At 42.6% G+C, this 24,500-nt stretch overlaps 2 protein-coding genes across 3 annotated transcripts; one reads left to right on the top strand and one right to left on the bottom strand.

Annotated features, from left to right (window-relative positions):
* Positions 1 to 8,524: 8,524 nt before the first annotated feature.
* On the top strand, positions 8,525 to 15,646 carry ldha (lactate dehydrogenase A4). The gene is made up of 8 exons (XM_080842140.1): positions 8,525 to 8,679; positions 10,728 to 10,856; positions 12,129 to 12,246; positions 12,454 to 12,627; positions 12,828 to 13,001; positions 13,464 to 13,581; positions 14,034 to 14,157; positions 14,346 to 15,646. Exons 2-8 carry the CDS (start codon positions 10,731 to 10,733, stop codon positions 14,508 to 14,510), a joined length of 999 nt encoding a protein of 332 aa, XP_080698266.1. The 5' UTR covers positions 8,525 to 8,679; positions 10,728 to 10,730; the 3' UTR covers positions 14,511 to 15,646.
* Positions 15,647 to 16,629: 983 nt separating this feature from the next.
* Positions 16,630 to 24,295, bottom strand: tsg101a (tumor susceptibility 101a). 2 transcript variants are annotated; one of them, XM_080842136.1, is made up of 10 exons: positions 23,915 to 24,295; positions 23,344 to 23,431; positions 22,902 to 22,967; positions 22,611 to 22,774; positions 22,170 to 22,296; positions 21,900 to 21,948; positions 21,621 to 21,715; positions 19,233 to 19,435; positions 18,170 to 18,409; positions 16,630 to 17,751 (listed from the first exon to the last, which is right to left on the bottom strand). In XM_080842136.1, the coding sequence occupies exons 1-10, from the start codon at positions 23,954 to 23,956 to the stop codon at positions 17,662 to 17,664; spliced, it is 1,164 nt and encodes a 387-aa protein (XP_080698262.1). In that variant the 5' UTR covers positions 23,957 to 24,295; the 3' UTR covers positions 16,630 to 17,661. The 2 variants fall into 2 exon arrangements, with proteins under 2 accessions (XP_080698262.1, XP_080698261.1); XM_080842135.1 differs by having other exon boundaries at positions 21,900 to 22,044.
* Positions 24,296 to 24,500: the final 205 nt, after the last annotated feature.

Raw genomic sequence — 24,500 nt, forward strand, 5'->3', positions numbered from 1 at the left:
ATGGAAATTATTTTTTTCTTGTGGCTGGACTCCCACAGAAAAGAAAGAAAGATTAGCAGCAGCGATAGCGGCACGTGTTCCCATGACAATCACAACCAACTGGTTTCATTATCATCTGAATCTGCGTTACCTAACCAGGAGTCATCTTGTCTCTGCAGTTTCTTCGGTTGGCAGGTGACATCATGTGGTTGCAAGAGATGAGGCTGAGTCATATGACTGTCATCAACAACTCTGCAGGGAGTTATGCAAACTAAACATTTGAGGTCTCCTGTTATGAGTTAAATCTGATATGACAATAGTGCTTTTAATAGATAGACAGACTCCATATTGGATCACCAGTATCATTCCAGAACACACACACACACGCACACTCACTGTAAAGGAGTGTGTCCGAGCTGTTGTTGTAGGTCAGATTTCAAGGATGGATGAATGCTCTTCCAAAAAAATGTGTAATAAGTAAGATATAAGTACATGCATGTTATACTATTAACTATGCAGGAGAGAGAGTGTGTGTGTGTGTGTGTGTGTGTGTGTGTGTGTGTGTGTGTGTGTGTGTGTGTGTGTGTGTGTGTGTGTTTCTCTGTGTGTGTTATCTTCTCTGGCTCAGCCCTTAAACACTTTATTAAAGAATGATTTAAACACACTATGAACACCCCTGCTCCAATGAGCGCTTCCCTCACGGAGCACAAACTAACACAAGATCTTTCTCAGCCCTGCATCCCAGTTTGCTCTCACGTTCCCGGAAGACACATGCAACAGGTGAGTACAACGCCAAACATTTTGGCCAAACCAGTCAGTGCACACAGAAACCCCATCCAGTGTTCAATCACCCATAATGTCACATCTAAGCTAAGCACCCAACATCATAATCACAATCCATCGTTCATTAGGGCTATCCATAAGAACATATCTTATAAATCAATGACCATGAAGCGGGAAACCACTGCTTTACGTGACAGTCGCAATGCTGCCATGGATTTATTCAGACAATTACAGAACAGTAGAATGATAATGATGGTCATGACCAGTCACCTCAAAACCAACTGTGTTTAACGAGAACATGACCATGCATGTATTCAAGCCAGACGAAAATACCAAAATTATTCACACATATTTTCCTTCTCTATTTAAGTCTTAAAAAGGCACATGCACTTGCACATGCTTTAACACACACACACACACACACGTAAACACACACATACATACACACAGGAAATCAAAGCTGAAATTTGAAAGGATTATTCAGCCTCCAAGCAGCTCCATGATAAACAGCTTCTGGGGTTTCTGATCTCCCCTGTACACCATGTGCCCTCCGGCTACAAACACAAACACACACTCACACACACACACACACACACACACACATATATACTCTATAGAGGAGGCAACATTCAGGAGATTACCCTGCTATGATTTGATTTTCTGTCAGATCGATTTTAGTCAGTTTATTAAACAATTAATTTCACATCTTATTGTTATATGGTTAAGTATTAAACCATTGTTCTGTTGTTCTCAGTAAATGTTCAGTTCCAAAGGAGGTTGTTGCCAAGGCAGGTGTGAATGTGTGAATATCAACTCTTCCATACAGCATCCAACTGAAACTCTCCCAAGCCCCGCTCTACTCTGCTCTCTCTACCTGGCTCCAGAATAGCAGCCTATCCTCACGTCTTCTCTAAGTCTCAGTACCCAGCACCGTAGGCCTCCTGGGCTCTGCCCTGCCCTCCCCACCACCCCCCTCCCCTCCCCTTCACCCAGCACCAGAACAGTCACCTGGCAAGAACCACATGGAGGCCTTGCACAGAAGCAGATGAGCCGATAACACACTTTATCACTTATCACCCTCCAGCCAGCAGAGGACCCCGTGGCTCCTTCCCCCAGTATCGCCACCTGCCCGCCAGCCCACGAGCCGCTGATCTCTCCCTGGCTTTCAGTTAGCACCTGATTACCGCTGGGGGAAAATGGCTGCTGATTGCACATGTGATTAGAGGGGAAGGGACCTGATAAGGGAATTAAGAGAATGAGTGGAGCAGGAGGAGGAGGAGGAGGAGTGTGTCCCTGTGGCTAGTGAGTGTAGATGAAACACAGCCCCCTCCCCTCCTCATACGCTGACTAACACAGCAGCGTCAGCCACCACAGCGTAGCTTAGCTCAGGTCTCTGGAGCTTAATTGGTCTTGATTAGGCTATTATTACTGCATTTAGTCCAGTTAATGTTGCACCACTGGGTATTGTTTTTTAATCAGTCAGACAACCAGCCAATATAACTTTTTTCCCCGCCTTGTCACTGTGATTGGCTTCCCTTATCTGCACCTTTTAAAATAACTGGTGTGTCAAAATTAAGCTAGCTTATCAGCTGTTTCCACATTCTGTTTTTCTGTTGTGAATAGCCAATCTAATCTCATTCCCATCATCAAGTAGTACAACAACGAATATGAAAATGCACTGAAGACCACTTAAGCTACAGCATCTGGCAAGAGAAACATGTTAATAAAAATAATAATCTTAATAAAACTTACAGTAAAGCATGTAAAAATGTTAAAATGACAATTCCGTTCTGAGTTTGGTGAGTGTGACGATTGAAGAGTTGAGGGAGCTCTGAGTGTTCACTGAATGAGAGTCGCCTGAATACTCAGTGAATATGTAGTATGATTGTGATGGCAGACTGCCAGTGTTCTGGGTGAGTGAGAATATTTAAAGTGTATTAGAATGTAGATTGAGTTATTAGTTAGTATGTCATGCTCAGCATCTACTTCGAGTATACTTAGGCAGTGTTAAGTGTATGCTTAGCAGAGTTTCGTTCTAGTATTTGAGTATTTGTGAAATTGCAGAAAGGATACTTCAGCCTCCGTTTTATGTTGTTCACCTATTGATGAAACGTGTGAGTGTGTTAACTGAGGAGAAAGAAAAGACTCTCCTGCCACCTTTCTACAGACAGCACAGCTCCCAGGCAGAGGGGTTCTCTACACAGCTGCTCCATCTGTAACTTAAACTACTCAAAGTGATGTATGGTTAAACACACACACGTGTAATAGACTGCCATTTATCAATGAAAAGTGTTCATTTATCTGCAAGAGTTGAATGCACACTAATGAGGGAGATATGGCACCCAACGTGTTTTCCCTCAGATCCCTGTGTAGTCCTCATGCTGAAATTGATTACAGTAATTAGATATGCTGCTCTGGGGTGACAGCTCTGCAATTCACTTTTTGCCAAAGGGGGCAATGTTCAAAGATCGTTTGGCTGCTTGAGGGATGTCTATGCTCATTCAGAGCAGCTAGCTAATGAGACCGGGATCTTTGAGCTTGGTTTGTTGTTTTAAATAACCCTTTCTGATGGACAATAGGGTTTTTAAAATACGACTAAGATATGTAGCATTTGCCACATTTGTCTAAGTTGATGTTCGGATAAAAAATTAGGGTGGCCAACTGCTTTCCTGACAGAGTGCAAAGAAAGTCTGCGTCTCAGTTCACTGAGGCTTTTCATGACAAATTAATCTTAACAAGGTAAAATTATACCTCAAATAGGGTACATAGAATATCTTGATACTATAGCTTCATATACGTTTAATGGACAAAGATATATTACTGTTAGTCATTCAGGGACAGTGAGGAGGTGGTTATTACACAGCAGACTAATGAGGCCGAAAACCACAGTGTGAACCGCAGGGCAAGTGCAAGCCACCAGGTGGCAGAACAACACCTAAGGTTCACACATGACATCTGCTGCAAGGGGGCACTATTTCTCAGCAACACTGTGCGACTATGTATGAGGTTTTCTTCTTGTAATTTTATAAATCTATTGATTACTAAATATGACAAAAAGGTATGACAGATTGAAAAGAATTTAAATGTCCATGAAGAGTTATAAGGACAAAGCAATATCTATATCAACAGATTTTTTTTTTGTCATGACCTCTGACCATCTGTGGCCATACAATAACAGTATATTGTGGCGAGCTAGCCGGGAAGAATGTGCAGAGAGATAGAACCTCAGTTCTACTGCAGATCCGGCACGACCTCGGGAGTGTCACTTTTTACACCCTCAGACTCAACAAAACTTGAAGGATGTCTAATCAAGACATAGCACAGTGGGTAAGAGTTTAGACTTTAGCACCATAATTTACTTAAGACCATGTTGAAATTATTCATTTATGATGGCAAACACTAAGTCATTAATGATCCATTTGTTTACAGCCATGCAAAGATATCAACTTTATGCTGTGTAGACGAGGGAGTGCACACACATCTGTCCTGGATTTGAAAGGCACGTGCACAGACATTTTGGGGGGCAGGTGCTCAAACCAAAAAAAAGGGCACCCATCACCAAAATTATTTATAAAATTAAAAATAATAATAATAAATACATATTATAACAGTAGGATATTTTCTCCCTCATTTGTCCTACTAGTTAATGGCCTGATCCAAGGTAAAAGGGAGCTGCTACCCTGACCTGCTTGCTGCAGTTCCCTGTCCTTCTGCCTTTGGAGTCGCTCTTTTCTTGGCATTATGCTGCAAATTTTGTAAATGAGATAAATCAATGTTGTGCATGATAATCAAGAGTGACTAACATTATCTCTATTAAGCTGACAACACAGTACACACACATTCTTTTGACTGTTTTCTGACAGAATTGAAGCATAAGCAGCATTACACTAATAATATAACATTATATACCTCATCAGACTGTCATGTAGCTCAACTTAAGACCTATAATTACGATTTTAAATTAGAATTTGTAGAACAGTAAAATTGCCTTAAAATGCTCTGCCTTCCTGCCTGTATCTCTCTCCCTCTCTCTCTTCATTTAACATGACAAACGTCAGTAAACAGCAGGACAAGGATTTTAAATCACGGATTTCGTGAGTTTTTTGTTTGTTTATTTTCTTAGGAAACGTCGGAGCAGTTGGAACGTAATGTTTTCAGCGGCGCTAATGTTGTGGTTCATTTATCAACAAAAACGTCGGCGGATTGTACAAACACCGTCAATACCTGTTTGTCTGATGCTGCGGGTCAGAGAAGAAGTTTCGGCCTGGCGCTCAACACTGCGTGAGCACTAGGAGTAGGAGTAGGGAGGGGCGCGGCGGGGGCCTGTTAGCGCCGCGGAACATGTGGGGGCGAAATTTTCACAACAACTCAAATAAATGCCTCATCAGATATCAAATCACATTCTGGGGGAATTGATGACAGAGAGAAAATGAAGAAAAAAGTGTGGTCCAGCAGAAGGGGCACTTTTCTCATACAGGGCAAAAGGGCAGGTGCTTGAGCACCACTATGGGTCTATCTGTGCACGTGCCTAAGAAGGATAATGTTGAATGAGGCTGGAAATCTGAATATGCTGCGCACTCCTGTTTTTAATCTGGGCATCGAAATCTACTATGAACTTATTCAGTGGCAGACCAGTAGACAGGTTGAACTTTGCTCTTTAATTTGGATCAGATAAAACTATTTTTCTTCAGGGGTGATGAAAGACCTGATTGTACGCCACTTTATAGAGAGCATGACTGCAAATGAAGCATCCCGTAATACAAAACAGTGGCCAACATGATATATCCTTCTGCAAATTGTTCAACTAGACAATCACAATCACTCTGTGACCAAAAAGCAACTATAGATCAGGTCCTGTGTGTCACTGCATAACCTGTGAGGCTGCTTCTGACTGCATGTGTGTCATACCAACACACCATTACTGCCATTACTGCCAGTCAAAACATTGCAGTGTGTGTGTGTGTGTGTGTGATATGGCACAATATGGATGCAATAGATATTTATGCAAAACATAACGCAGTGCTCTTTTTCTGTTTTTTTTTTAATACAGAGTTGAAGACTCATCTGATATGAGAATATTGGCCAATTGTGTAATAGGTCGTCATGGCGGTTTATTTCAGAAGAGTGTGCAAAGTTATCTGGAGGTCAACTAATGATTGGTAGAGGTTTGTGCTTCTGATATAAACAACAACCTGCTATCAGATTGGCACCCACGCCAGTGAAAGTTGATTTTGGGATAAAAAATTAGTTTGGCATAGAAACAAAAACAAAACTAAATAAATAAACAAACTAAAAATCATCTCCAGTGGTCAGGTAATAATTAAGAGGCTTATAAACGGTAGGAAAAAAAACCTTTACATGTTAAATCCATGAAGACGACAGCAAAGCCAAAACATATCTGTGGCATGTACACAGTTTCCTAACTGCAGTGAGACACCTTACAAATGGCAACTGCTTATGTGACAGAGTGCAAAGAAAGTCTGTGTCTGAGTTCACTGTACTTAAGCACTGCAATGCAGTCTGTGTGTGTGATATGGCACAATATGGATGCATTAGATATTTTAGCAAAATGTAAGGCAGTGCCCTTTTTCTGTCTTTTTTTAACAGAGTTGAAGACTCATCTGATATGAGAATATTGGCCAAATTTGTAATAGGTCGTCATGGACAGTTCAGTAGGGTAGAGTGTGCAAAGTTATCTGGAGGTCAACTATTGATTGGTAGAGATTTGTGGTTCGGATATAAACAACAACCTGCTATCAGATTGATACCCACACCAGTGAAAGTGTGATGGCATATGACCAAAGAAAATAGAAATGGAAGAGCCTAGTAAGGAAAAGGTCAGTTGGAGCATGAGCTCAAGACATGAGCTCTGCATTGTACCTGATGCCCACGCCTGCTGCAACCCGCATGGATAAGGGATGCAAGCCCTGATAGGCCAACCAATAGGTGTGCATCATTCAGTCTCACCTTAGTGACAGGCATGGTCAGTCATAAAGGCAGATAAGTGAGCCACCGTGCTTGTAAAATGAAGGCTTTGGACTTTGGCTGTGGTCTTGGCATCCCATGCAATCCCATCTGAGCCCTTTAAGCAATTTTGGATCGCTGATGCTTACAAAAGATGCCTGCTCTCTTTACAGACACACCTCTGGTACAGTGCCATACAAAAGTTAAATTACAAAATGATACGGTAACACTTTATATGACTAAACAGATGGTTTATTTAATTTCAAGTCCAGTCCCTTTAATTGTTCACTGAACATCACCTTAACCGAACCCAACCCCTAATCCTAACTTTAACCATAAAATAGAGATCATCATATGCTCTTTATACAGTCTACATACTGTACATCTATATACAGTTGACGGCTTCAACTCTTTATAAAAGCGCTACTGCTACCTCAAAAATAACAACCTGGCTCATACAAATGCAACATATCCAACCTTTTGTAAAAGCCTGACTTTCATCCAGAGAAGAGGAGAGAGCAGTGAAGGCTGAAATCAAAGCCCTCTGCCGACCGTCAACCAAACTGTGCAGACATGGTGAACCCCTCTGCTATGTCACAAAAAAACAAACTGTGCAAAAACGGTAAAAGCTACCAGGTGACATCATGGCCACAAAGAAAAGAATATGTTCTTTTAGAATATGGGTGAAAAAAGATATTTGATCCCTTCTGACCATGCTATTCATCCAATGGAGATTTTGGTTTGAAATGGTTGTATTGTATATAATACTTTATTTTGTGCAAAATGTATGTTGCAGCTGAATTTGGTGGGGAGTGTAACTTGAAAGACTTGTATGAGGCCTGCTGCTGTACTGCAGGACAGTTGCCTTCGATGGTCCTGTAATGGCCAATGCATGTTGGATGTCTATCAATAAATAACTCCAGGTCCTTCTCTTCATCGACCAACCATCTGGCAAATGCTTCCCAGTGTAGGACAAACATGGCTGCATACACCATAGTGTGGGAGCGTAGCATTGCATAGTAGTCTTTCCCACTAATTATATTGTTTGCTGTTCCACGGAGACAGACATCAGCTTCGACCATGATATCTTCGATTCCAGTGGACTGCATCAAATGCCCAATGGCTCCAAGGAAATTCTGAGCAATATGGAAGCCACCCATGCGCAAGATAAGTTTGGCATACTTCTCTTTGCTCTTTTTTTTGCAGACCCAGAACCACCTAATATCTATTAATAATTGAATGATTTCCATTTGGCTCCCTGACTAAAAGACATGTTACGTTGAAAGTAGTGTGCCAAACAGCTATGTGGTCATTGTATCTTTAATATAGCAAAACACAGTATTTAACCCAAATACAGGTTACCCCTACCCCAGTCCCGTCCACCCCCCTTGACCTAGGGCCCAAGGACAACTGTCTCAGACAGTGCAGGCTGGGGTGGGGTGGGCCATGAAAAATTGTAGGCTATGCGTAGGTAGGCCTTAACCAAAAATAATGGTGTACTTTGTTAGCTGGAGGTAAATGCTGAAATGCACACTTCAAAGTTCTTGCGAAACTCACTCAGTCAAATGAGAGTTCACTGTTCTTGAAATCTCCATCATGTTTTCGGCTTTAGTGTTACATGTGCCATATGATGATAGAAATGAATGTTACAAATGACTTGATACAAATGATTCAGAGGCAGTCAGAGCTTCTACACGGTGGAAACGCGTACGCTTCTTGCTTTGCGTGACGCATCGTTGAGATAGGGACGTGCCACCGAGCACGAGACGAAGCGACACGCCCACAATATAATTCTCAAGCGTCCGCCAGTCGGTTACGCTGTTTAAATACCGACCAGCCCCGCCCGCACGCCAGTGCTGCAGCAGTGCCCAGTCTACCCAGCCACTCCCGCGTCCGTGCAGAAGAAATTCCTTCTGTGTTATTTTCCACTTCAAGTTCAACCCCACTTGTGAGGTGAGAAGAATTTTAATATGCGTTACATATTTATACAAAGTTATAACATTTCCACAAACCTCATCATGTAGAACTTTGCCAGTAACAGGTTGCTTAACTATCTTGCTTGATGCCACACTTCGAAATAGGTGTGTTGCCTACGTGATGCTGACAACGTGCCTTTAGCTTTAGCTATTGATGATGCGCATCCTTAGATGCTTATGATGTTCAGCTAGGTTTAGGTACGTCTACATTTATTTTGAAATAGATTATTACCATAAAACTAGCCGGTAGGCAAATTGAAATAGTCGGCTTCCTGCTATTGCTCAATCTTACATGCGGAAGAGACTTTGTTATGTAGGTAGATGGTGTTATAAATTAATTATGTTCCACTGGCAGTTTTATTTTCATGTTCTGTGTAGCTTATATTGACATAAAACTAGCATCTTCTGTAGGTCGATGGTGGTAAAACGTGTTTCCACAAGGTTGCCTAATGTTGGGTTGGCTGAGCTGTATTCTACCTCATACATTGAACCTGTTGCGGGTGTTTCCCCCGTTTTCAAAATTTTTCCAGAAGAATTGTTGACTTATGATCTCATGCAGTTCACGATTAAGCTAATGTGTAGGCTATAACTTGAGCAGCATAGTTTACGTTTTAACGTTGGATCACTTTGGCTTCCTAATGTAATCTTTTTTTTTTACTCCGAATTTCCTGTTGTATCACGTGTATGCGGAAAACAAAAACCGTCAGGCCCGAAAACATAAGAAATATTAGGAAATACCTCTCGTTGTGATATAATTCACGAGAGTGAATGTGTAATGTCCGTCTGCTGCTGAGGATCGGATGAGTAGTCAAGACTACGTGACAGAGAGCCTTCCTCGATAACGATCGTATTGCGGCGTATCTTGGTATTTGTAGTTCATATTTTATCTACAGAAGCTAGGTAACCGATATTTATGTCCAGCTTTGGTCATTTTGGAAATAATTCATATTTAAATCTATATCTAATACAACATATGAATATTTTTGTTGTGTTTATAATGGTGAACTGTGTAATGACAAAACACTGCCTCCATTTACAAACGGTTGATCCAAGTCCTAGTGCTTTTTTCTAGTAACTCTACTTTTTGGAGCCAAGGGTGAATCTAAATTATATGAACATGGTGTATGTGCCAATGGTTTGACAGGGAGGAAACTGAGCCTTAAGGCAGCAAATTCTTGCAAGACTTAAGGGTAAAGTTAGACAACCAAATTGGACAGGGAGTCCAAGTGAGCTCAATAGACATATCTCCACGCAACAGAATCCTGACAGCCTGCAAATAAACTAAATCCAAATACTTAATAAGTCACTCAATGTTTTTACATTTAGTTGTTTGGATCATGGTTAATGAGATCTTAAGTGAAACGAGGCATGGACAGGTATAACCTTGTCATGCACTACCTGGGGGCTTAAGAAATTACAGCACATTAATCCTGAGACCCACTCAACTACGTGCCTGTGTCCACACAATCCTCAGGGAGACTGCCGAGATGTAAATAGTATCTCTGCCACTTAACCTTTTCTGAGTGGCCACACTCGAAGAGGAAGTAAAAATAGAGCCATCCCATAATGAACCGTAACTGAGCCTGGAGCACAGGTTGTATAATGTATAACTTGCCTCGGACATAGTGTATCTGAGTGAACAGTGATTTTGTTGTATCCATATGGGAACAGGGATTCCCTTATATTTGTATGGCTGTATCACTCTTGTATGGTGCAACAGGCTTCATTCCTGTCTGTTAGGGGGGAAAAAACAGGAAGGATACAGTTAATGACACTTGCACATATGGCTTCCACAATCATAGTGATATTACTATCACTATAAAAGTTATATTACTATCACTACTAAAACCACAAGATAATTTCACAAAATTGGATATTCTGTATTTAACCAACAACATCAGGACATTTGTCATTCCTTACCATGTGGATGTGTTGAGATTTGGAGTTTAAGGGGTGAGATAGAAAGTCATAAATGCTGCAAAAAGTGGTTTTCATGCCTCTCAACAGATTCTCTCTCTCTCTCAGAATATGGCAACCAAGGAGCAGCTGATCCACCATGTGATGGATGGCGAGCCAGTGGGCTCCAGGACTAAGGTGACGGTGGTGGGCGTTGGTATGGTGGGCATGGCATCTGCAGTCAGCATCCTTCTGAAGGTGAGACTAATGGAAGAGTTATCTTTTTACAGTTTACCCAGTGCTTGTGAGTGAGAATAGCCATAGGTGCTAACATATTATTATGCCTTAGCTACCTCCCTTAAGCATGACAGGGTATGTGGTGTGGCCTTGTCAATGTAAGGTGGAAGGACACAGGAAATAATAAGCCCTGGACAGGAAGTAGAGGCATCAGACTGAATTCATTTTAGTGACAGAAATTGAAACCGAGGGAAAACGCTCCCTTAACCCAACACTTGGAGAACACTGAAAGAAAACTAAGTAGTCTAATAGTATTGCTCAGGAAATAGCTGTCTAAATTGCCTTGGGACAATTAAATAGTTTTGGTGCTATATAAATTCAATTAAATTGAATTAAATACACATGTTACTGGAAAGTAGTTAATATAATGTGAATTTGCGTAGGTTTATACAAGGCAAAGACCCAAGCACACTAAAAGCGTAGTGGTTCTGGCAGGTAAACACCCTAGGAGAAAAAACAACATTGCACTTCCTTTCCTACAATTGCATTCCTTGGCGGGGGAGTGCTATTTCATAACATACAGTATGTGAGCATTTTCTGAATATTAGTTCACTCTGCTGTAGCTTGTGAGAGCGTGCGTACACACGTAAACACACAGACATACACGCACACTCACACACAACCATGTTTTAAATAATAGAGGACATTGCCCTGTTTGCTACATATTAGTGAATGGAGGGTGTTGGACAGGCTCGAATGGGAGGACAGGTACAAAGAGTATTTGGCACCGACTGAAGGCCAAGGCCAGTAGACAACATGGCTGGAACCCAAGAACTACCTGTGGAAAAACACAATCAAACTAAGTCTCAGCTGGCTTTGTTAGGCATACCGGCTGCTTTTCCTGAAGCTTGTAAAAACCACTTACTGATGCATGGTTGCAGAGGAATCTGCAGAGCAGTGCATAAGGCCCTTTGGAAATCTCGTGAACTCAGCTGACCCAGGAATTTCAGGCCACGATGAATACTGAGTCTTTTATGTCACACAACACACAAAGGCAACACAGGCTTATAATAAACTAGGTCACTGAAACAGGGACCTTGACCCCTAAGCTTTTTTTTTTTTTTTTAAATAAAGGTTTCAGGAAAATCCTGACAGAATGTCTTAGTTCAAACCCCTGAATGGCGGGTTAGAAATCTCCTGGCTTTAGAGGTTTGGTGGGTGTTGAGGTAAAACTTCTTCCTACTTTGACCTCACCTAAAAGTAACGTGACCGTGTCCCTCTGTTGGCGAGCAGGGGCTTTGCGATGAACTGGCTCTGGTGGATGTGATGGAGGACAAGCTGAAGGGTGAGGTCATGGACCTGCAGCATGGAAGCCTCTTCCTGAATACACACAAGATTGTGGGAGGCAAAGGTGAGATAAGAAACACTGCAATATACATACATTCTCATTTCTATTCTTCCAAAGCACACATACTATCTGCTGAAGTGTAAACCCGGTAGGGAATCACACAGATCATCAAACATTAACACAAAGTGATGTTTTCAGGAGGCTGTGTGAGTTGTATATTACACGTGTTCATGTGTGTGTGTGTGTGTGTGTGTGCCATCTTGACCCCAGACTACAGTGTGACTGCTGGATCCAGGGTGGTGGTGGTCACTGCTGGAGCCCGCCAGCAGGAGGGCGAGAGCAGACTGAACCTGGTGCAGAGGAATGTCGCCATCTTCAAATTCATCATCCCCCAAATTGTCAAGCACAGCCCCAACTGCATCATGCTGGTGGTCTCCAACCCTGGTGAGTGACAAAAGTGTGTGTCAGAGAGAGAGAGAGCGAGAGAGAGAAAGAGAGAGAGAGAGAGAGAGCGTGAGAGAGCAAGAGAGATAAGGCAAACAAAGAAAGAATGTGTTATTCACCATCTATACTACAAAATATGATAGTTACCAGCTATTCATTTGATAACCTGCAATGGCTGTTCCCTCCTCTCCATCCTTCAGTGGACATCCTGACCTATGTGGCCTGGAAACTGAGTGGTCTACCCAGGCACCGCGTGATTGGCAGTGGCACCAACCTGGACTCCGGCCGCTTCCGCCATCTGATGGGGGAGAAGCTGAAGATCCATCCCTCCAGCTGTCATGGCTGGATCGTTGGAGAGCACGGTGACTCCAGCGGTGAGTGCCTACAGGCTTTGAGGAAAAAACACTCTCATTCGCCGACAGGCTTTCTGCAACACACACTCTCATTCGCCAACAGGCTTTCTGCAACATGACAGAAAACATGATGCTACTATGTTTCAAGTCAGTCTGACAAAGTGAAAGTGAAAAGAAAAGGCATGAGTGCACAACACGTGCAATGGAAAGAATAGGGGAGTCATCATTTGTATTAGTTTGCTCTCATCCCAGCATATCTTCTCTAATCCGCTCTTGCATGCCCCTCCACACTCAACTCCTCTCACCTCATACCTACCCTAGTCCTACCCTTTCTTTATCACAACGGCCTCCATTTACAGCAGTTTTATGACTGGCCGCCATTTTACTGCAAGAAAGTCAAACTTGTCAGGTCAAAGGGTCAGAGGGAGGGCCAGGTCTTTGCTTCAGATGGCCTTATTTCATGCTGCTGTTTGTCCCCTATAGTGCCTGTGTGGAGTGGAGTGAACGTAGCTGGGGTGTCCCTCCAGGCACTGAACCCTGACATGGGAACAGACAAGGACAAAGATAACTGGAAGCAAGTCCACAAGGAGGTTGTTGAAAGGTGAGAAAAGTGAAGGATTCACCCTCTAATAATTTTTCAGACAAGCAGCAGTGTCATTCCATGAATGATTGTGGCTGCCATGTGGACTAGAAGGTTAGCTAAAGGGATTGATGATTGACAGATATCAAGGTCTAATTTAGTCTAGACCAGCACAGCGTCCTATCTTGATAAAGAACTGGAATGCTGACTTTGCCGTCTCACTTTGTTCAGTTCAAAAGTATTAAGAAGAAAAGGAGATAAGACTGAGCCAAGTATTGTGACTAGCACATGCTGGCACATTTAGTCAAACTTACGAAACAGGCCACTGGGGAACAAGTTCAGCCATTGTAATGGTTTCTTTCATGTGTGGCTTAGCTTAGTAATGATCAAGCACACAATAACCCTAAAGAAGTGAAAAGGGAGTCCAACCCTACATTACAAACCTGATCCTGTACGGTTCCTCTCCCCTGTAGTGCCTATGAAGTCATCAAACTGAAGGGCTACACTTCCTGGGCCATTGGCATGTCTGTGGCTGACCTGGTGGAATCAATGGTCAGGAACCTGCACAAGGTGCACCCAGTCTCCACCTTGGTTAAGGTAAGTCTCCAACAGATATCTGGCATCAGCCATTTTACACCAAAATCATTCATCCATGGACCCAAACACTGAATAGCCCAGATATCAGTTATTGTTTTACAAAATATCTATTAAACAAGAGATTACATCTTCATTAGGTCAACAGTGAAACATATAGCTCAGACTGACCCAATCTTTCCCCATGTCAGGGCATGCACGGTGTGGCAGAAGAAGTCTTCCTGAGTGTCCCTTGTGTGCTGGGTAACAGCGGCCTAACGGACGTTGTCAAAATGACCCTGAAGCCTGCGGAAGAGGCGCAGCTGAAGAAGAGCGCCGAGACGCTGTGGGGCGTGCAGAAGGAGCTCACGCTCTGAAAAGCAGCTCTCTGAAGAGCATGCCCTCTGAGCTGGAGTCATCCCTACTGCCCCTACCCACTCCTTCCAACCCAGGCTCCATTATCAGCAGTGAATCCCCATTCAGCCCCTTGCCTACAGCCACTCCTGCACCCCTCTTTCCCCCAGTGTAACCTCCATCCATACCCGCCAGTCTTTCAGATCTTACCCCTGCTGCCCCTTTTTAAAATTCCGACATCTCAAAGCAACACCTCAGACCTGTAGACCTTAACCTCCTCATGTTAGCGGCATAGGTAGCTGCAGAGGAGGTCCTCTTTCGAAACGATCACAGGGCCTTTGAACTGTATGGTCAGTGTGTGTGTGTGTGTGTCACCTGTCTGTCGGCGCTTCTCGTCTTCCTCACACACTTGTTTAGAAAGGATTACAAGGGAAGCCTAGGGGAGTTTGTGAAGTGGAGAGAATAGCTAGTAATGCTTCTCTTCGTTGGTTTCCGTGTTGTTTGTTTGTTGTTGAGCTCAGCAATCATTCCGTACCGTTTTGTCCCCACGGCTGAAACATTAGACCAGTTACCTCTGAGCAAACACTCCTAGCACTGCCTCAAACATCGACCTAACTTACAATGGCTTGAAATGAAGTACACACTGATGTACTGTAAGCAAACCACAAGTGCACTGATACATCACGTCATACGAAAGTCTGACTCATCAAAGGCCATTATATTCACAGCATAGCTGTTGAAAAGCTGTAGGCATTTGCTGTTATTTTAAGAGGAAAACATTCAAATTCAGGAGACAACCAGGTAAAGCTATGGCATCTCAACAGGGGGGACTTTGTTAGAGCTCACTTTAAGAATACAGTTTTAAGTATTAAAAAAAAAGACATGTACGTCATTAGCAATTTGTATGTCTGCGTTCCTTACGTGTTTGGCTGGAAGTCGTCTGTTGTTCAGTTGTGTAAACAAGTGGTTCAGACCAGGCCACAGGATAGAGTACTGTCACTCCCACTAGCAGCACACTTCAACAGGACACGTTGGGTATTTGATGGCTGTTTGTCTGGTGAACCTGTACATCTGTATCCTTATCCTGCATATGTGGCTGGTTTGGTCTGTTTCAGCTCAATCCCACACCAAATAAACTTCCTCTATAATAACTATGAAATCCCCATGCTTTTGTCTGATTCTTTTGTGCGTGTGTGTGTGAAGAACTGATGACAAAGACAAAACCTGATGCCATTGAAACAAACGCATCCAGTCACTCGATGTAGGCTTCTCTTCCAAACAGACAGCAGAGATCATTGATATAGGACCACTGATAGAGGCACAGATCTAATGCCTGCCAGAGAGACACCCTAGGACCCATTTATACATTTTGAATTATTTGAATCATTATTTGGACCTATTTATTTGAACCTATTTGTTTGCATGTCTGAGGCCTAGCTGAGTGGTCTTGTTTGCATGTTTCATCACTTTTTTGAGTGCATGTTATCTTTTGTTTGTTTTGAGTGCATGTTATCTTTTGGGTCTATTTTTGGTTTAATTTACTTGTTTGTTTGCTGTGCACAAATAGACATGGCCTACTGCAAAGAAGTGTTTCAAAACTCTTTTGGATAACCTTTTGACTGAAAATGCTCTGTGTGGTTTTATGTTTTTATACAAAATGGAATAAAGATTAGCTACAATAAGCAGGGTGTCGATTGGGCCCCACCCTGTTACAAATACGAATAGGTGGGTCTTGCTTGGAGTAGAAAAGGTTGAGAAGAGAACCCCTGATAAAGTGTGTTCTTGGTCACATCAATTTGAAAGCTGGACCAAAGTGTTTGATTTCATTCAATTACAATTAGGCCAAATAAAAAGTTAAGTTGTAAGTACAGTCTGGAGTCTGGACAGTCTTTTCCTCTCAACGCCTCAATAGGTAGATATAGCCTGTCACCAAGGCAGAGTTTGGTGATCTTGCGCCTAAAAAGGTTGGTGACCACTGCCCTAGGTGGTTTAAAGTTTAAATTCAAATCAATCATAAATCCAACCAACCATGCACCATCCAATGGAAAAAAAGGTATCAACGCCAAAAATTGGATAGCTTCATCCAGGTACATGCTGCATCATCTGCTACATGTGATAAAGATGTATAAAAATTAGCTCATGTTCATTGTGTCACTGATATTTATTACTGCAGATGTTCCCAAAACAATAATTGAACAACTGAAGACATCCTCTCAGAAACAAAATCACACAAACAAATGTTCTACAACTTAACTCAAAGTGCATGAAGAGAAAAAAAAACTATCCTGCCATATAAATATATAAACTAACAATTGTGTACCTGGTGTTCATTTTTTATGTTTTAAGTCTTGAACTGATGCAGTATAAAAGTCACTAACTCTTTCAAAGACAATTTGGGTTGTGACGAGCAGGTGGGGAGTTATAGGTACACGATACACTGCAGGAGAGTACATTAAATAGCCTTAGGATTTTGAAACCTGAGCTAAAGCCATCTGCATTGAAATGTACACCAGTGAAGCATCCACAGGACACCTTGCGTCATGATAAATCTGGGACGTAGAGATCTAGGTACTAATGCAGGATCCCTTAGCAGCCCTGTAGTCTTCTGTTTTTTTCCTGGAAGTCTAAGCTTGCTTCTGGAGTGTACGGAGTGGTTTAACACCTTTGTTCAAACCACAATGTCTCATAATATTACATCATTTTTTTTTTAAATCATACAAAGCTAATAAAGCTATTTGGCTGATTAGGTGAATAATGCAATCTGCAATCTGTTACTAGCTTTGGAAAACACCCATCTAATTTTCAGTTATGTCCAAAGAGAAAACGATAGCATTACAAAGCTCTGAATCGCTGAAGAGCAAACACGAAAGTCATTCTCCTTTAAGTTGTCCAGTGTCTTGTCAAAAAAAGGAATCCACAACATCTCATTTTTTTCGTTTAGCCAGTGTGTCCAGATGTACAGAGACCCACATGGCTAGTCACATGAGTGGGAGAGAGAGAGAGAGAGAGAGAGAGCGAGAGAAAAAGAAGAGGAGGTAAGGTCAGACCACAGCTACAGAGAGAGAGAGAAAGAGAGAGTGCCAGTGAGCACCCCCCTCCCCCCCAAAAAAGAGACCAGACCAAAAAAGGGACACAGACGGCAAGGCAGGGTCAGTATAGGTCACTCCAGCAGGGTCAGTAGAGGTCACTCAGGCCTGCGGTCTTGCGGGCTTTCTGCATCAGCGCACGCAACTGGAACTGCTTGCGGGACAGCAGGCGCACGTGCTGCGGAAAGACGAGGGAGACAGAGGGAGAGGAACCATCAGCCGTAGATAACAACCCAGTCATATAGATACCACCAGTCATTATTTGTTCTTTCCAGGAACGTTAAGTGCCAGATTCAAAGCTTCCATGATCAGCGACTGTACATGACGCTCTGAATGCCCAGACACTCAGACACTTTCTGCATCTGCAGACACAGAAATTAGAGCAAGCAAGGACGTGCAGTGTGCAAATAATACAAGGTAAGGTGGAAAATGCCAGTTGTCATTCCACAAAATGACCACCATTTTCACCAACCCATCATTTTCACCAACGCTTCAAGATGAGAGCTCACAGGAGACAACAGCTAAATAGCAGGAACGATAGGACTGCATTCATCTGCCGATCTGCCACTCAAGTTGAGATATACTGAGGTGCTCACCTTCAGGAAAACCTCCAGGTCGATGACTCCGCGCCGCAATGCCTCGCCCAGGTAGAAGATGGTGTCTTCGATGGCGTTCTCCTCAGCGTAAAGGTTCAGGATCTGCTTGTAGAGGGGCGCCGTGGGAATGATGACGTCGTCTATGTCGTTGTTCTCCGATTGGTTCTCCATTTTCTCCAAAGCGTCGCTCAGCTCCTCGTCCTTCCTCTTCAAGAGATCTATGTTCCTGTCCACTTCAGCCTGACACACACACACACACACACACACACACACACACACACACACACACACACACACACACATCATTGATATCACTTCTCTTCCTTCCTGACATTTTATGAACTAAAACAAAAAATAACCATTCATTTTCCATGTTCAAGACCAAAGTAGAAGCAATGAGTGCGGTCCAAATATTTGCTCAGGGACACCTTCTACCCTGCAGTTATCATGGTTCACTAGTATCTGGTTGGGGCATCAAACCATCTGGGCTAACCTATGGTGTTGCCACACATCCATTGACATTATCCACATGACTTACACTGGCCTTGGGTAGTATCTATTTTTTTCATACTGTCATCTTCTGTTAGTATAGGTCAAAAGAATCGGTCGTAATCTGTGCTCACGTTCACTTCTCTCATGTAGTGAATAGACACAGAACCTGCTGTTAAAATGTTGGGCAGTGTAAAATCTCACATGACTTAGATACAGGAAATGACTTGGGTTCTTGGGTTCTGAACTCTGAGTCTGTCAGTTGTCCCTTCCCTGTATAAACGAGTGCAAGCTGCAGTTCATGAGCCATCAACATGGTTTGCCATAGAGCTATACTGACATTTGTGTTATTTTTTTTTCTCTTATTGACATCATTTCAGTATTTGAGTGCCTTAGCTGTTACAGTAAGAATTGTGGCCAATGAGCCATGACATTTTCCGCATTTCTTATTGATTTCCCTGCTGTAACAGAAATATACTGAACCTTGACCCCAAAACTGAGAGGAATTTAATGTACCGTTTACTTACACACCTAACTTACAGAGACACGCACGCACACACAAACAGTCCCTCACCACTTCCTGATCCAGACGGGACACCATCTCCTCCAGCTTCTGGTGTCCCTTCTTCAGATCCTCCTCGGTCCTCTTGAGAGCGTCCAGCTCAGCCTGGGCACGGTCCATCTCCTCCTTCATCCTCCAGCGTAGCTTATCGCTCACCGCCGACACCAGCGATGCCCGGATGGTGTCCTCGCCGATTGTGCCGTCACGGTTTGGCCCTGAGAAAGAGAAACATGCAGCATATGAGAAAGGCCACGGACAAACATTTTCTTGAGCATAAATAAAAATTGCTCTGCGTCGTACTGGAAACGGCTGTGAAGAGACTGCTTGCATTTTCATCACGTTGTTTCTGGCCATTTTAAGCTATACCACAAATGTTGGCCACAAAACCCTTATAATAATGTCAGCTAAGTTAACCAGGGGATACCATCTGGGGACGGCAGTGTGACTTGACATGGCTAAGCAATATTTAGAAGAGGGAAGCCTATTTTTGATTCAACACATCTGATGACTGCTTTGGTATTCAAACCCAATTAAACGAAAAACAATGTAATACCATTTATGCCCTGCCAGTGAGAGCCAGTCAGCAATAACATTAATGTCACAAAGGAGAAGTAGTCAAAGGTTCTTTCAGAGGAGCCCTATCCAAACTACCACTAGCACATCTGACGGGCTAAGAATAGCGTGCCGAGCCCTTTCGAATGATAAAGTCCACACCCTTTGACTTTCTCTGCCCCCAACTCTAGTTACAGCCATGACCTTTCCAGTGAGGGCAGCACTCCACAGAAGACATAATATCTAGGGACAGACCCAGACAGAAGGTCAAAGGTCAGGGTCAGGGTCATCTAAAGTTCAGACCAGGAAGCATTTGGTGTGAAGATCAGAGGACACCTCAGTACTGGTACCACCACATGACAGAGGTTAACAAACTACACTGCTTTGTAAAGCACTTTGAGCTGCATATTCTGCATGAAGGCCGCGTTGCTCTAATAGTCTTACTTACAACAGTTAGGCCTTATGCACACTGGCTGCGTTGCGTGTGCGTTCGTTGTGCCTGATTTTTGTCTCCCCAACCATACCTCCGGTAGGAGGTAACCTATTGTTATCGTAGGTATTATTATTCTTGTACCATGGGAGTCAATGGCAGCCCCTAGAACCATTTGGTAACTCTTTGTGAAATTTGGCACACTCATTAAGGACAGTCCCTTCTTCATTCACACCAAGTTTCATGGCTCTCAATACACCACTCTAGCGCCACCAACAGGTCAAAGTTGGACTTTTGTAACACACACAACTTTTGAACCGTACGGCCGATTTTCAAAAATGAGGCACAATTGGATTCCCTGGATCAAGACAAATTAAACCCACCCCTTGGAGTCAATTTCCGGTTATATAGATTCTCCGCTATTTCCGGTTTTATCAAAAACCTTTGAAAGCCTACTCCTCCTACAATTTTTGGCAAATCTTCATCAAAATCACCAGAGATGATCTTCAGACCTAGCCTCACAAAGGTTATCATCAGAATTTTAATCCTCACAACCGTTTGTCCGGTACAGCCACTCAAATTCAGCAGAAAAGTCGCCAAACAGGAAGTGAAGTCATATCTTGGCAAATCTTTGACAAATCAATACCAAACTTGATATGTCACTGGAAGACACTACAACATGTTGCCATGTGCAAAGGCAACTTCATATCTTAAAAAATGATTGATATAAAGCAAATTGGATACATTGTTAACGCTAAAATAATGCTTTACACATCAACAGGTCAAAAAGTGATACTCTGATTCAATAACAAGTTCATGTGAAGACACTTGAGAATGTTTAGTACACAAATCTGAAAAAAAGTTGACTAAGATGAAAAGTGGATTTTTGGTGAATATTTGAAACATGCATGCTTGGCTAATTTCTAGGGTGATTTTCAGTAGAAGGTCTCCAGATTCTCTCTCTCTCTCTCTCACACACACACACACACACACACACACACACACACACACACACACACACACACACACACGCACACACACACAACATTTAAGGAAATGTAGGGATGACCACACCCCTTCTCACTCTTAGCTTGAAGCCATGGCCCTTGAGGATCTTCAAAGTAATGCATTTGAAATGTAATATCCCATTGGCAAGTCTGCAGCATGGATTTTTCTATACAGTGACAAATTGTCACAAAAATACATTTTTCCCTGGTTCGCAATGTCTGGAGGAGGAAACCGCCATCGCTGCTTGCAGCTATATTTTGTATTATTATTTACTTCCTACTTTGACCTACAGCTAGATTTGTAATGTTCATGGAAGCTATTCAATTCTACATCTGTCTACATCTCTGTGTCAGTAGTAAATACAGGGAACTGAAGGTTTCCTTGCAGTAGAAAGTGATGTGCTGTCTTACCGACAGCCGGTCCAGGAGTCTGAGGGCCATAGTGGCCTGGGCCAGCTGTAGAGGGATAGGAGGGTCCACCAGGATACGAGTATGCAGGATACCCACTACCATGCAAAGAGTATTAAAGTGATAACAGGTTATCTTATACAACCTACTTCTCTAGCTTGAGCACTTTATTACAATGTATGTACAGTACATGGTGAACACTATACGCATGAGCTTATGTTTAATTAGAAAGAATAGTACATTACATTCTGTTCATGTGTACAACTGCTGCAGTGCTCTTACCCTGGGTTAGGGTTTGGCCCATAAGGAGACCCCGCTGGCAGGTAGGACTCTGAAGGAGAGAGAGGCGTTATAGACATACCAGGGTACATACTGAGGGCGCCATCTGCAGGCACAGAACGGCACTGCATGTTCCATAGGGCCTCACCTTGATCATTTATGAAATAAAGGGAGAGGCAAACAGAGCTTACATATGCTACACACCAAACCAAACATAGTTTCACCGAACAGATATTACCAGTGACAGTTGCTTCGGAGAGAGCTGGTGCTTACGGTTAGGGGGGCCTGTGGCCTGGAAGGCCTGGTATGGGGGCTGGGTGGTGGGCCGCGAGAACACCGGGGGCTCCTCACCAAACACCACGATCATCACCTGGATCAGCCCGTACAGGTCTGACTGGGGCTATGTAGGGCAACAGGGCATACACACAAGCAAACATACATACGCACACACAAACAAACAAATAAATACATAAAGAAAGAAAAACTATTGGGATATGTAATCATATTTTAATTCCGTAGGGAACGGTGACACACTTTCTAAACTTATAGCTTGGCAAAAACCCAACTCAGTGTCCTCTTTCAGTGTAAGTTTAAGTCCCAGTGAAGCAACATCAGTCAATCTGCTAATCATAACCCAATGTTTTACAATGGCTGCGACACAGGGGACTCATAAGCACTCAACCACTATCCCAGAGCATAAGAGAGTGTCCTCACGTGTTTCCACTCATGCAGGTAGGGCAGGTAGATCTTGCCGTTGGCATCAATGTGTTTGCCTGTCTTGATCATCATGGAACTGGTGGGCTTCACAAAGCAGATGGGAGGATTGAAGGGATAGGTGTCCAACAGCCACAGGCACACAGGGATGTTGTACACATTACCTAAGGACAGTGACAGATTGAAGAAAGAAAGGGAAACAAATGAGGAGTCACTTACAATGACATCAAATTAAACCTTTCCAACTGTTAGCTTGAAAATGAAATGCTGTATTCATTACACATATGTTACCTCTGTAGCTGACAGGGACTGTTCCAGTTAGACTCATCAGATCTCTGGAGGAGCCATCGTTGAACACTGAGTACAAAACAATTTAGGACAACCATTAACTAATATAAAGGGCAGCGTGGTCCATCAAAGGGCCAACCAAATTGCTGATTAAAACTGCACATTTATTTAGTTAATTTGTTGAAATAACTACAGCTCAAAAAGCATGACAAGATATTTTGAGTTACCTCAACATTAACAGAAAAAGCTGTCAAACCAAGGCTGTTTCCTGGAAACACCCATATTGTGGATCATTTACCTTTTGGATTAAATGTGATCAGGCACAACAGGCCTATCCTTGTTTTATTGTAGCAGTGCATGCGTTTGGGAACTGTATATATTTCTTTACATAAAATATTAACTGAAGAGATTAGGCTTTGGCTAATACAAACATGTCTATACATACCATAGGCATCCATCACAGGCTTCAGGTCCTTGTACTGTGAGATAACATTGGTTATTTCCCGGACAGTCAAGTCCCTGTACTTGTATTGCTGCAATTGTAAAGAAGGAAACACCCATTCATGACAAAAGATTACAAACGAGGAAATTCTCCAATAGCCTTCAATGATGTGCAAGTTATTATGAGTATTTACATGCAGTCTATGAATGATATAAACATGGTGTTTTATCTGAAGGAAACAGGAATTGAAAGCATTTTACATAAGGCTAGAGGAGTATCACTTCTACTATACAATGGTATGTGTGTCCCTTTCTACTAGCTCACAACTTTGACTAGCTAGCTAACTACCGTTAACCTCCTCCCTGAACAAGTTAAGTAAACTTTGGCTAAACGTTGAAGTATACTCATTGGTATACTAATAACTGGGAAGCTGGCTATGGGCAAGCAAGTATCGGTACAGTGCAATTACAATCCACAAGCAGACCTGCATTTGACATAATATTGACTTCCTGTCCTTCGATAACAAACTAGCTAGCTAACGCTACGTCATTGGCAAATGTTTCAGGATACTCACCTTTAATGTTTTCTTCAGCGCACTATCGATGACAACAGCCATGATTCCCTTACTGATATGTCACACTTTAATTCTTAAAAATGTCTCAGCGTTTATGTTCAGATATTCCAAAAACGTTAGCAATTTGATTTCCCTGGTCCCCGGCTAATCCCAGCCAGGGCCAGAACAGCGCTGTCAACACAACTGGATAGCTAAAGTAAGATAACAGCTAACTCGGCTAGTTAGCTCCAACACGTTATTTCACAAAGGTAAACATAGGCAGTCAATACCTATTCTAGTATTTGTTCTTTTTAAATTAAATGTATCTTATCGAAATAACACTGTACAGCTACGAAAAATGTACAGCGACAATTTACAATCAACAGCGATCCGAGCCGCAGGCGTACTCTTTACGACGATTTCCGGTGTAGAGGAATGTTTTGTTTTATATATTGCCCCTTGTGGTAAGGTGTCCAGGCAGTTTGTGGAGCTGATCTGTTGTGCTATAGCACCACTGTGGATTTTGCCCTCACTCTGCTGAAGGCCTCACTCTACTAAAAGCCATTTTGGATAGATGTGGATAATCAGTAACTCAATGGAATAATGA

The sequence above is a fragment of the Sprattus sprattus genome (genome assembly GCF_963457725.1).
Source record: "Sprattus sprattus genome assembly, chromosome: 7".
NCBI classification, from domain to species: domain Eukaryota; kingdom Metazoa; phylum Chordata; class Actinopteri; order Clupeiformes; family Clupeidae; genus Sprattus; species Sprattus sprattus.

Coding starts and splice junctions, on each gene's coding strand:
- tsg101a (XM_080842135.1), bottom strand. CDS start 23,956: ATGGCTGTTGTCATCGATAGTGCGCTGAAGAAAACATTAAAG. Junction 22,775..22,901: donor AGTCCCTGTCAGCTACAGAG/GTAACATATGTG, acceptor CACTGTCCTTAG/GTAATGTGTACAACATCCCT. Junction 18,410..19,232: donor CCCGTCTGGATCAGGAAGTG/GTGAGGGACTGT, acceptor TGTGTGTGTCAG/GCTGAAGTGGACAGGAACAT.
- ldha (XM_080842140.1), top strand. CDS start 10,731: ATGGCAACCAAGGAGCAGCTGATCCACCATGTGATGGATGGCGAGCCA. Junction 13,002..13,463: donor AGAGCACGGTGACTCCAGCG/GTGAGTGCCTAC, acceptor TGTCCCCTATAG/TGCCTGTGTGGAGTGGAGTG. Junction 13,582..14,033: donor CACAAGGAGGTTGTTGAAAG/GTGAGAAAAGTG, acceptor TCTCCCCTGTAG/TGCCTATGAAGTCATCAAAC.